The sequence below is a fragment of the Elephantulus edwardii genome, unplaced genomic scaffold (genome assembly GCF_000299155.1).
Source record: "Elephantulus edwardii isolate Elephantulus edwardi_28Jun2011 unplaced genomic scaffold, EleEdw1.0 scaffold00080, whole genome shotgun sequence".
NCBI lineage: Eukaryota > Metazoa > Chordata > Mammalia > Macroscelidea > Macroscelididae > Elephantulus > Elephantulus edwardii.
The window spans coordinates 3,231,905-3,244,722 of NW_006399830.1; the positions used below are offsets into that span (position 1 = coordinate 3,231,905).

General features: G+C 54.2%; 1 protein-coding gene across 1 annotated transcript in view; it reads left to right on the forward strand.

Annotated features, from left to right (window-relative positions):
- Positions 1 to 12,818, forward strand: part of SDK1 (sidekick cell adhesion molecule 1) — a 613,965-nt gene that overhangs the window by 486,830 nt on the left and 114,317 nt on the right. The window contains exons 21-22 of the mRNA XM_006889744.1: positions 1,664 to 1,855; positions 7,222 to 7,343. Of these exons, the coding sequence (XP_006889806.1) occupies positions 1,664 to 1,855; positions 7,222 to 7,343 (314 nt within the window). The remainder of the gene's footprint in view (positions 1 to 1,663; positions 1,856 to 7,221; positions 7,344 to 12,818) is intronic.

The window sequence follows — 12,818 nt, forward strand, 5'->3', positions numbered from 1 at the left end:
TCTCTCCGTCCTCCCCCTCCTCTTTCTGTCCTCCCTTCCCCCTCCCCTTTCGGTTCTCCCAGAGCCCTGTCTGAGTAGTGTCCATGACCTTGTTAGCACAGCGGGTATTTCTCACTGCTCTTCCTCCTCCTTGCCGTCCAGTGAGTTCTGACTGGCAGCTGACCCTCCACTGGCCTTCTGAGTGTAAACCTCACGAGAAGAGACCACCCTTCTTTGTCCTGAGGAGCTGCTGGTGGATTCAAACCTCCAGTTTTCCTGGTGGCTGTGCAGTGCCCTACAGGCTGTGCCACCGGGGCCCTGCCTCCTCCAGTGCTGCTCTGACAGGTCACAAACAGAAGTGTACTTTCTCACACTCTGGGAGTCTGGAAGTTCAAGTTGAGTGCCAGCTCTCAGAAGGCCCATGCTCTGTCAGCTCCCTGGCCCCATCCAGCACCTGTGCACCTGGCAGCACCTGCAGGTCTCCTGGGTCTGGCACGTTGGGTCAGAACCACCTCAGCAGCAGCCTTTAGATGATACTTCCGGTGTTCTCTATTCACATGAGCCCCCCTCTCGGGCGTTCCTTCAGGAGCTGGCTGGGTCTGCTTTTCTCAAAGCACAGTGGGGTCTGGGGGTGAACAAATTGCAACCAGGAGCATCACAGGAGAGATAAAACTTATACAGCAAGGCAGGGGCTTGGAGCAGAGACACTGGGCCAAGCCACGCTCATGCATTCAAATACAAAGGAACTTTTAAAGGCAAAGCTCTTGGCAAAATGAAAAAGAATATTTTATCAGTCATTTCTGGCAGGACAGCGTAGAAGCGCTCCCAGATGAGCTGCAGCTGCCGACCAAGCCACCGATAAGGGGCTGGTGTCACGAGCCTGTGCTTCTGGGAATGGCAGGGCCCGTGCCACGTTCCCCCACCCTGGTGTGGAACGAGGTCAAAGGGAAGCAGGGCACCGCTGGGTGGCTCTCAGATCTGACAGCTACAGCGAGGTCACACACGTGACTGACGGTGCACCCCTAACCCTGCAGTTACAGTCCCGCCTGAGCGTTCTGTTGCCGCCTGTGCCTGTATCCGCTGTGTGTCCTACCTCCATCTCACGCAGCAACCCAGTTCTCACTGGCATTAAGCTGATTCCTGCTCATAGCAGCCCTCCACCGGGTGTCCAAGGCTGTGAGTCTTCACAGCTTTCTCCAGAACAGCTAAGGGTGCACTTGAACCACTGGAGATGCATGGCCTTTGGGTTAACAGTGCAGTACACCACAGACCACCCCACAAGAGTCCTGATAGGACACTGGGAGGACTCCTGGCAGTCTGCACCTTGTTACACTGTCCAAAAGGCCTTGTGTGGTTGGTGGTTCAAACCCACCAGAGGATGGAACTGTAGGGGACAGAGGGGGGCTGTAGAGGACAGAGGACGGGCCCTGGGGCCTAGCACAGATCAGACCCTCTGTCCATTTCCAAGGGAGCACAGGGAAAGGTCGGAACTTGGAATGTCATTTGGGGGGACTTGGTTTCTAATCAGCTTTCAGCCAAGTGTCCAGTCCCACTGCTCAGAGACGGTGCCGTGGGCCTAGCCGCCTCTGCCCACGGTGTGCCCAGCCTTTGCTGACCATGGCGCAGCCAGCTTCTGTCCTTGGCCAGTGGAAGCCCAGCCAATGCCCTGTGTCCTCTTGTCCAGGCTACCAGATTTCCTGGGAGGTATATGGGAAGAACGAGTCTCGCCTCGCTCACACCCTCAACAGCACGACGCATGAGTACAAAATCCAGGGGCTGTCCTCGCTCACCACCTACACCATCGAAGTGGCTGCTGTCACTGCAGTGGGCGCTGGACTGGTCACCTCATCCACCATCTCCTCCGGCGTCCCCCCAGGTCAGTACCATCATGAGAAAGCTGTTCCAGGTCCCTGACTCAGTGCACACTAAAAAAGTCTTTGCTTCCCCCTGAGAACCTGGAAAGGAGCTGTCATGGTGCAATGGTTAAGTGCTCACCTAGTGACCCAGGGGCTCTGAGGGAGAAAGATGGAGTGACCTTGTGAACGCAGAGCCCCTCGACACCACAGCCCTCACATGACTCACCAACAGGCACCCTCCACTGGGTTCCAGGGACGTGATGCCTACTGCCCCTCCTTCTCCTGCACGGCACCTGCTAGATCCAGACTGCCCACCCACACTTAAGCTATCGTGTCACTAAGGCTCCTTCCATGGACATGATAGCCTGGGACCCATGGACAGCTCTGCTCTGTCACCGGAGCCTGGAGCTGGCCCCAGCTCCTTGGTCTAGGGCTTTGATCTTGGTGGTGCACAGCCGCCTCAGGGTAGGGGCGAGGGAGTGGCATGAGGGTGAGGGAAGTGGGAGCCTGGGACACAGCAGTGAGCCATGATCACAAAGTCGCGTGACCCTTCCTGTCCCCTCCTCACCCACAGCCTTCCAGGCAGTTCCGGTGGGGTGGGATTCGAGCCGCCGCACCGCCAGGGCCCCTCTGTGCTTCACACTCTCACTTCCACTTGGAAAGAGAGTGCCCTGACATTTTCTCTCTAGGTTTAAATTTCATGTGAAAATGAAGGCATTTTTCTAAGGAATTCACATGTACATGCAAATGTAAGGAAATATTGTGGGGTCACCAGATGGACATTGACTCCCAGGCAGCCTGTAACCGGCTCAGTTCTCAGAAGAAAGCCAGAGGTCCCTTGGTATGTGAAGCGTGGCACTCGGCTCGTGTTGGTCTTTGAGAAAAGCTGGACACAGCAGGGTCGATTCTGATGCCCAGCAGGCCTGCCGCACAGCGAAACTTCCCCTTAGAAGACTAGAAGTTGGCGGAGGGGCTCTCCGGGCTCAGTGGTGTGGAGATTCCCCGTCGGTGCACAGGCCTGTGGTTCGAATCCCTCAGCTGCTCCACGGGAGAAGGGTGGGCAGTCTGCTCCCGTGCGACTTACTACTTCTGAAGGGGCAGCTGTCAGTCGGTCCCATTTCACAGTCCACATCAACAAGGACAAATCCTTCCAGAAGCAGCCGGCGTCCTCTCTCCCAGGCGCGACTGAGAGATGCGAGGAGCCGGGCCCTTTAACTAACATGCTGCCAGCGCTCCTTCGGTTATGGGTGGGCTGACCTCCAGTCTACCTGGGCATCCCCTCCTTGCCACATGTCCCCCTGGAGTTGAGAGAGGAGACCCCAAGGAGCGGGAGGCTGCTGGTGTGGGGGTAAACCTTGACTTTTGGTCTCACTGCTTACTGCACCCCAGCACTGCCCCAGCACCGTGGACGCTGCACCCCCAGACAAAGCAGGACCCCAGGTATTCATGCCAGGAGCCGCGCTCTGTTTGCTGGGTTGATGGCTGGCTGCGTCCCTCCTCGCCTGGAGAGCCGTTCAGATGCCAGCGAGCTGAGGAAGCTGACAAGTGTCACTTGTCCTTCGGCTGAAACATTAGGTGCTTCACATCCATTACCGGAGACGGAAGGGCCCTCAAGTTCCTGTGGCCCTGCTGGTGCCAATGCGGGATTGATCGCCTGAGTCCCTGTCGTCCCGCCTCCAGGCTTTACCGCCAGCAGCCGATCAGAGCAGGAAGCCGCCCTGCAGGGAGCTCGCAGCCAGGAAGCGGCTCTGCTGCCTCGGTGGTGTGTGAAGACGCATTTGCTAGCCGAACGTGGGCAGCTCGCATGTACCAGCTTCTCTGAAGGAGGAGGACAAGGCTGCCTGCCTCTGGAAAGCTCTGAGTCGGGAAGCCTGCCGGGCGAGTCTGCTCCGGCCTGTAGGAGCAACGTGAGCCAGACCCACGCGTACGATGAGTCTTCAGTGTTTAACCCAAGGGGCCCTGACGGCGCAGCTGCCCACGAAAGGACCACACCCATCAGCGGCTCCTTGGAAGAAAAGTGAGGCGATCTGTGTCCAGAACGGCCACAGCCTCGGAAGCCCCATGTTGTTATGTGAATCGAGTCACCTGCACTCAGCACCCTGTATACACTAGCTCTGATCCCTGCCCTAACCTGAGCCAGTCTCACTGAAACACCTAATCCCATTGCCCCAGTTACCATGCCAAACCATCCTTTCCTGTGCTCTCCCTCCACCTTCCCAAGCATGATGTCTTTCTCCGAGAACTGGTCCCTTCTGGCCACGTGCCCAAAGTATGTGAGACGGAGCTTCAAAAGCCAGCCTCCAACGAGAAACTTGGTTTCACCCTCTCCAAGACAGACCTGTTTGTTCTTCTGGTGTTCAGTGGTATGTTCAATACTCTTCTCCAGTAACACGTTCAAAGGCATCAGTTCTTTTTCATCCTTAGTCGTTGTGCAGCTCTCTGATGCCTAGCAAGTATTTGCAAAGACCATGGCCTGGATCAGGTGCGCCTTAGTCTCTAGACTGACATCATCATCGTCATCGTCATCAACTTTAGCACTTTGGAGAGGTCCCTGATGGCAGACTTCCTTAATGCAATTCATCTTTATTTCCTGATTACTGGTGCCTAGAGTGTTGATCGTAGAGCCAAGCAAACTGAAATTGTTAACAGCCTCAATCTCTTCTCCATCCAACATGGTCCAGTGGTAAGAATCTTTGTCTTCTTGATGGTAAGCTTCAATCCACATTGAAGACTATGGTCCTTCACCTTCTGCAGCAAGTGCTTCAGGTCCTCCTCAGTTTCGGAATGCACAGTTGTATCATCTGGATAACACAAATTCTTGATGAGTCTTCCTCCAATTCTGATGCCACATTCCTCCTCCTAAAGTCCAGCCACCCAAATGATCTGTCCTGCATACAGATTGATAAGGTATGGAGACAGGGCACATCCCTGACATAGTCTTTTCCCTATTTTGAACGATGCAGTGTTTGCTTGCTCTGTTCTGACGACTGCCTCCTGGTCAAAGTATAGGTTTCTCATGAGCTCAACAAGTGTTCTGGGATTCCCATCCTTCTCAAGGTTAGCCACAGCTTGTTGTGATCGACACAGTCTAATGCCTTTGCATAGTCAATGAAGCACAGATAGACATTCCTCTGGTTCTCTTTGCTCTCAGCCAAGATCTACCTAGTATTGGCAATAATGTCTGTAGTGCCAAAGCCTCTTCTAAACCCAGCTTGTTTTTCTGGTAGCTTTCTGTTAATGATCCAGTCATTTTTTGGATAATCTTCAGCAGGATTTTGCTTGTGTGTGATATTGTTTGATAATTTCCACATTCTGTGTAAGAGTCACCAGGAGACAGAATCGATGATCGTAAGTTTGGGTTTTGGTTCATTTTACCGTGCTGTGAAGCACCCACCCCCACTGAGTCAGTTATACCACTGAGGCTGAATAGCTTCACAGAAGGTGACTGGCCCATCATGTGGAGGCTGGTGGTCTCAAACCATGAGGCCAGCGTAGAACCCACAGCACCCCCGGGACTCTCTTCACAGTGACGGGGCTCAATGGTATGGGCTGTCCCTCTTGTCAGAATGGCCTAGGGTGCTGGGACACTTCTCACCCCAGCGTCCCTGCCCCACAGAGAGGCGTCCACCACAGCCACCCTCAGAGACAGGCCTTTCCCGAATCCCCTTCCCATCTGGTTGCCACAGCAACTGAACAGAGGGCAAGAGTTCTACATATTCACCTGAATCTGGTTACCTGGAGACCCTGGACCCCTGCCCATGGCAGGCTGCCTGGAAGCCACACCTGGGCACGCCCGTGTGTCTGCTGTCTTCCCCAGTCTCAATTCTAAGATGTGAGGTGACCACAGAAGGCAAGCGGTGACTCCACTCTGCAGGGTGTCTTGGGAGCCGGAAGCATTCCACTGTTGATTCACTCATTCATTCTGTTGCATTCAGCAAGTGTCAACTAACTACAGCAGTGAGGAACCCCAGTGTGAGGTGGTTGAGTCCTTGGCTACCAGGGAGTGGACATCTGGGACCAGCCCGTCCCGGGAGGAAGAAGCGGCAGTCTGCTTCTGTCTGGATTAGTTTTGTCCTCATTGGCTGTCATTACCTCACTTCTGGCTCCCAGTGACCCATGTGCCACCAAACAGAACATGCCCGCCTGGGCTCTCCTCAGCCTGGCCGTGTCCCACACGGCCGTTGTCTCAGCCCAGGTCTTCCCCCTTCTCCATGACTTCACCAAGCATGATGTCCTTCTCCAGGGTCTGACCTTCCACAGAGCATGTTCCGAGGGTAGGGGAAGGGCTTACCACATCCCCCGCCCAGGAGCATTCTGTACGTCTTCACAGACAGCTTGGTTTGATCTGCTGGCACTTCCCAGCCTAGTCACCCCTCTCCGCTGGGACTGTAAATAAAGGCGCTCGAGTCTTCCTGGTTCATTGTCCGGCTGTGTAGAGGGCAGCCTGGCTATCCCTGGCAGGCAGGTGCCTTGCTGACCAGGCACTCACTGCACAGCACAGGCTATGTTTGACAGGCATGAGGCAGCTTGGTGGCACAGTGGTTGATGGTTCAAATGCTAATGGCAAAGGTGGTGGTTCAAACCCTCTTGGAGGCCCTGCGGCAGAACAGACCAGACAGTCTGCTCCCATAGAGAGCACAGTCTAGAAGATTCCATGGGGCAGTTCTGCGGGGTCACCGTCAGTCGGAATCGAATGGGCAGACGTGGCAGCACGTGTGTGGACGTGAGTGCCGCGGACGGAGGTCACATCAATACCACGCCCCCTAGGACCGTTCAGAAACATGGAGCATGACGTGACCCACTCAAGGGTGAATTGTGCTCGGTGATGCTTTCGGGCAGGCGACCCTGGTCTTCTACCCGCGTGGCCTTGGAGGCAGAGTCCTCTCTTCTGGCTCTGGAGGCCTCCCTCTGTAGTGCTTTATTGCACTTTTCACGTCCTGTGGTTTCCAGCTTGTGATTGCAGCTTGTGGCAACGCTGTGCTGAGCCAGCCCACGGGCGTGCTTCGTCGACTACTCATTCTCATCTCACTGCTACCAAATCAGAACTGAGACGCAGCCGCCCTTTGTTTGGCTTCTGAGACTATAGCCCGTCTTCCTCTTGCAGAACTGCTGGTGGATTCGAACCAGATACCTTTGAGCTGGCAGCACAGCTCCCTGGGAACCACACTACCAGAGCTCCCCTCATGGGCCACAGTGCATTGGAAGCCTAACTTTCCTGTCCTGTGGGGAGTGACACGTTAGTGCACTCTTCACTCCTCGGGTCTGGCCCGAACCTGCGACGTCTCTGCCTGTGGAAAGGCATTTCGAGTTGGGGATGTACGAGCCTGGAGACCCTTCCTCTTTGTGACCATGTTTGTGTCTGCTACCCTCGCCCACTTCTCTCCAGAGCTCCCGGGCGCCCCATCCAACCTGGTCATCTCCAACATCAGCCCCCGCTCGGCCACTCTGCAGTTCCGGCCTGGCTACGACGGGAAGACCTCCATCTGCAGGTGGATCGTGGAAGGACAGGTACGTGCCCCCTTAACACAGGGAGCTGGCATGTCCCTGGGGAACTTGGGCCTGACTTGGGGGCATGAGTGAGGCCTTTGCAGACGGTCATCACTGGCTGAGGCTATCTCATATTGTTAGGGAAGCGGCAGGGTTTGCAGAAGGAGGCCTGGTGGCACAGTGGTTAAATCCTCAGCTGCTAAACAAAAGGTCAGTGGTTCAAACCCACCAGCTGCTCGTTGGGAGCAAGACATAACAGTCTGCTTCAGTGAAGCTAAGGCTTTGAGGACACTAAGGGGAAGCAGGGTCGCTGCGAGTCAAAATCCACTTGGCCACAGTGGATTTGGAGAAAGGGTGCACATGCAGTGTCCCCCCCAGAGGAAAAGCCTGAGAATTTACTTCCATGGGGACTGAAGGAACTAAAAGTCATTCACATTGAATCAGATTTGACCCATAGCTGACCCTCTGGCAGGCTTTCAGAGGCTGAAGGAGACTGCCCATCTTTCTTCATGAAGCAGTTGGTGGATCTGAATTACCTGCCTTTGGGTTGGGAGCACAACTTGCTACCCCAATGCACGGCGCACAGTTCAACTTAGTCCCACAAGGTGTGGCCCTGAGTTGACCTGGGCTGGAGAGCAGCTGGTTTGCAGTTTTGTTTTTTTAGCATCAGAGAGTGGTGTCCGGAGGGAGCTGGGCGCCTCTGGTGGTGGGTGGTAACTGGAGGGAACTGGGCACCTCTGAGGTAGTGTCCAGAGCTGTCCCAGAGGCGGTGCCTCTCTGGTGGCTCAAATGCACAGCTGTTCCATGTGAAGAAAGTAGGCAGTCTTCCTCCTGCACAGTTTACAGCCTCTGAGCCCCCTGGAGGGTCAGTTCTGAGTTGGCTCGACTCGATACAATGCGTGTGTGGACCAGGGCTATTTTGACAGGTTGGACGTTGGGATGGGACACAGAAATGCAGAGGGGTCCTGACAGGGTCTTACTGGCTGGCGGCAGAAGAATTTAAAGTTACAAATCTGAAGTCCTGTCAACTTTTTCGGTTTCGCTCTATTTTCTTTGTAATTATATATCACAATTCAGAACTCAGACTTGCTGGTGTCAAGTCAGAACCACCTCACAGCTGAGCCTCCAGCGGGCTTCAAGGCTGTAAATGAGCAGGAGGAGACAGCCCATATTTCTCCTGCTGGCTTTGAACTGCCGGCTCCAGGCGGCATGTGGGTTAGCAGCAGGGTTGCTACAGACTCCGCCACCGCACCGCATCCGTCACAGCCAGCGCCCACGCGCGGTCATGACATTAGTGTTGGGCACAGCTTGTCTGTCACAGACTGTTCGCCCTCTGAGCAGCACTGACGGACGCTGTCTGCTGTGGGGGGGTGTGTCTCACTGAGTGGATTCAGCGTCTCCACACACCCTCTGACGTCTGGAGCTGCCCCATGGGGCTCCCTAGGCTTGAAGCTTTGTGACAGCAGCTCACCAGGTTATTGTGCCAAGGAGTGGCTGGATAGCTTTGAACTGTCAACCTTCTGGTTAGCAGGCCAACACTTAACCCACAGTGCCACAGGCCTCCTTATGAGAGACAGAGGAGTGGAGAAAAGCTCCTCAGGCTGCAGGCCAGGAGTGTGTCCACCATCCACGGAGCAGCGGCAGGTCCGGGGTGGCTGGTGCACAGTGTCTGGAGTGGGACGGAAGGGACTTGAGCGCCAAGTGGGTCACAACTCTGGATCTGCTCCTGGCAACCCCGTGTGTGCCAGGGGAGAAGGGTGCTCCGTGGGGTTGTCAGTCTTTGGGAAGTTGATTCTTCTGAGGTGCCTGCCTGTGGACTTCAGAGTCAAGCATCCAGGTCTGCCTCCACGCATAGGAGCCCCCAGAGGTCTTAGGGTCATCTGGGAACACCACCAGGCAGCCTGCCCCTCGGTGCATTACTAACAGCAGGAGGGAAAGAAGAGTCAAATTGGGCAAACCGTGACGTCGCCGAGTCGTTACTGTCTTGTAAACCCCCGTGCTTTCCATGGCTGGGCTCGAGACAGTTTGCTCTTTGGAGGTTGGCTGTGAATTAGGGAGCAAAGGCTGAGTGCATCTTCAAGATGCATGTGCCTCTGGGGGCAGTTCCGGATCCTGGGAGCGTCTGCTGTCAGAGTGCTGGCCAAGAAGGGGGGCTGGGACCGTCATCGATTCAGAAAAGCCCTGCACCTCCTGGTGTTGGGGGGCAGCCCCATCGTGGCCCATGTGTGGACGGTGGGTGCCCACAGGGCTCTCTAGGCTGGCATCCTTCCAGGAGCAGCCCCCCAGCTTTCCTCCTGCATGGCCGCTGGGTGGGCTTGATCCACAGCCCGGAGCATGCGCACTTGTGTCTGTTTCTGCACTTCCTGCTCTGTCCCTGACCCTGGCTGTCCATGTGTACGTGTCTCATTCATTTGCTTACAGAGCTTTAGTATCTGTTTCACCATCTCCTTCCATGCAGTTTCCAGCCTCAGAGAACCTGTTGGAGGCTCAGCTAGGAGGCAGTCCCAACTTGATGGTACATGTCAGCATTCTCTCTAGGGGGCTCTGGTGGCCTAGTGGTAAGGAGCTGCACTGTCGAGCCAAAGGCATGTGGTTCGAGTCCACAAGTTGCTCCATCGGAGAAAAATGCAGTCTCCTGTCTCACATTTTCAGCCTCTGGAAGCCCTGTGAGGTCAGCTATGGGTTGGTTCTGACTTGACGGTTCCCAACAACAGTAACGAGGTTCTCTCTCCCCCAACACTCACATTCACAGAATAGTTCCCCCACCCCCAGAATTTCCTGATTGCTTTCGTTGCTATCTTATGATGTGGATTTATTCTCTTGACTTAACAAATTTAACATATATCAAATTTGCTTTCGATGGCTGTTTTCTCCTTGGCTAAAGCACAAGCTTGCCGTGTGTCTTTATTCAGCTCTCAGGAAAGCAGGGCGACGGCCAGGCAGCCCTTAAGCCTCAGAAGGAATGCTAGAAGTTGAACTTGGAGCTGATCTCACCACCGTGGGGTGACCTCCAGCCAAACAGCAGACAGACCTCCCAGGAGAACATGACCCTGGGGCGGCCCTTGCTCCTTCGGACAGGGAGCCATGGGCAGCAACGGGCAGTGCTTGCCGCGAGGAGCCCGAGGGTCAGGAGGGTGGAAATATGGATGGGATGGGAAACAGGAAGTGTTCCTCATGTGTGAAAGGGAATCAGCTGCACTCTTCTAGGCTCGTCATGGGATTCTTTCATGTTTACATGTACAGATTTTTAAAGTTTGTTCTTTTTTGCGAAGAAAGGATCCGTTTCAGCACGTTCTGCCTACACGGTTCCGGCAGGCCCTTATCCAAGCCGCCTGCCTTCCTGCCGTCCTTTCCCTCTTGTTCACCATGAAGGTAGAGTCCCTGCTCTCAAGGCTCTGAGCCAGGTGCTTGCTGTTTTGCTGCGATCTACACACGAGGCACGTAGAGGTTGATTTACCTGGCTGTGGCCAGCGGCTGATGCTTGGAGCCGTGGTTTTAACCCAGGTTCTTGGGCTCCAGGACGCTGTAGCCTTCGCACCGTGCGTGAGGTGGGGCTCGGGCACTGACACCCTGAGAGCCCTCCTGTTAGATGCTGCTGGGCCAACCCTGCTTCCTGGCCACTCTGCACAACAGACCAGCTGCTTCCCGTCCTGCACCCACCTCACGGCCACTGCAGACGGGCCGTGTCAGTCCATGTCATGTAGGGTCTTCCTCCTTCGCACTGACCCTCTGCTTTTCGCAGCTCGGTGTCCTTCTCTGGCGGTGGGCCCCTTCTGGCAACATGCTAGTCCTAAGGTGTGAGGCGAAATCTCACCGGCTCTGCTTCTAGGAACGAGCTGGCGTTGCTCCTTCCAATGCAGATCGGCGGGCTCTTTTGACAGTCTGTGGTGCGTTTAATATTCTCCGTCAGCACCGTCCCTCAAAGGCATCAGATCTGGCAGAGTCTTCCTTGTTCATCATGCAGCTTTGGTATCATATGCGGCTCTTGAAACGCCATGCCTTCGATCAGGCTCCTTGCTGCCCAGGACGCAGCTCTCCCTCCACCACTGTAAGGAGCTGCCCACTCCCCAGCACAGTCGCCCAGCGCCGCACAGGCTTTGACTGCTGACTTTCATCCTCGAGTTAGTCCCACTAGAACTTTCTAGAAAGAACGCTCACCATCCGTTCGCGTTGGCAGTTTTGTTTCTTCCTCTGAAATCTTTATATCCTGTCTCTGTTTGGGTTCCTTTTACTTATTTATTTAATCATCCTGTTGGAAACCTCTCATATAACATGAATGGGGGCGGGGAGAGAAGGCAATCTTTGTTTTATTTCTCTCTCTAAAGGCTAGGTTGGCACAGGATAGAACAGCATTTAGAGCTCTTGTACATAGAGTTGCTGAGTTGCAAGCGACTCGATGGCACATAACAACAACAACAAAGACTCTCTGAGAGTTTTATCATCGTGTATGGTGTTTATAACATCTAGGGCTGGGCTGTGTTTGGTTTTTAGTAGCCATCCTGCATCAGGTGACAGCAAATTCCTTCTGACCTGATTTTGCTCATTGTTTTTGTGGGTTTGAGTCCTCATAATCATAAAGAAGCTTGATTTTTATCACATTACCTTTTGCATCTATTGGGCTATTTGTATAGATTCTTTTTCATTTTATCTAGTATTATGATCATATTATTGATATTATCTCTGTGTTTCTGAAATGAACGTGTGTGATCTTGATGTTGGTTCTGTCTAACTTTGTTTATTACTGTTTAGGTTGAGATTTCTCACATCCCTATTTGTGAGTCAGGCATTGTCTGTTATGGTTTCTGGTTGACCCTGACTATGAGGAGCTGGCTCTGGACCACCTTCTCCTCTGCTCCGTGGAGTCACTGTATTTATGGGAGTCACTGCATGGAGTCGCTGTATGTATGGGAATCACTGTATGTATGGAGTCACTGTAAGTATGGAGTCACTGTATGTAGGGAGTCGCTGTATGTATGGGAATCACTGTATGTAGGGAGTCACTGTGAGTCAGGCTTGACTTGAGGGAACACTCGTGCAACACTTATTATAGTCATCATCTTGTAAAATCCTAAAGTCAGTGTCTCATTTTCTCCCAGCTTCTGTTACTGATTTTGAGAAGTTTGCCTTCAGATTCAGTACTAATTCTTTGTAGATAAGTCTCAGACTCAGAACCTGCTCTTAGCTGACCCTGCATTGGGTTTTCTGAGACACTAAATCACCCCGAGGAGGTTGCCACCTTTCTCCCTGGGCGCTGCTGGTGGAATCTGAAGGCAGAGGGGCCTGACCTCTTGGCTGTAGCGCCTCTCCCTCCCCACCCCAGTTCCTCTTCTCCACCACCACCCTTATACTGCAGCACCTCTCCCCACCCCCCAGGCTGCAGCTCACCCCCACAGCACCTTTCCCCTAGCTCCCAGAACTGCAGCACCTCCCCGCCCCCCCACTGCAGACCCCCCTTCCAGCACTCCCTCCCCAGGCTGCAGCCCCTCTCCCTCCAAG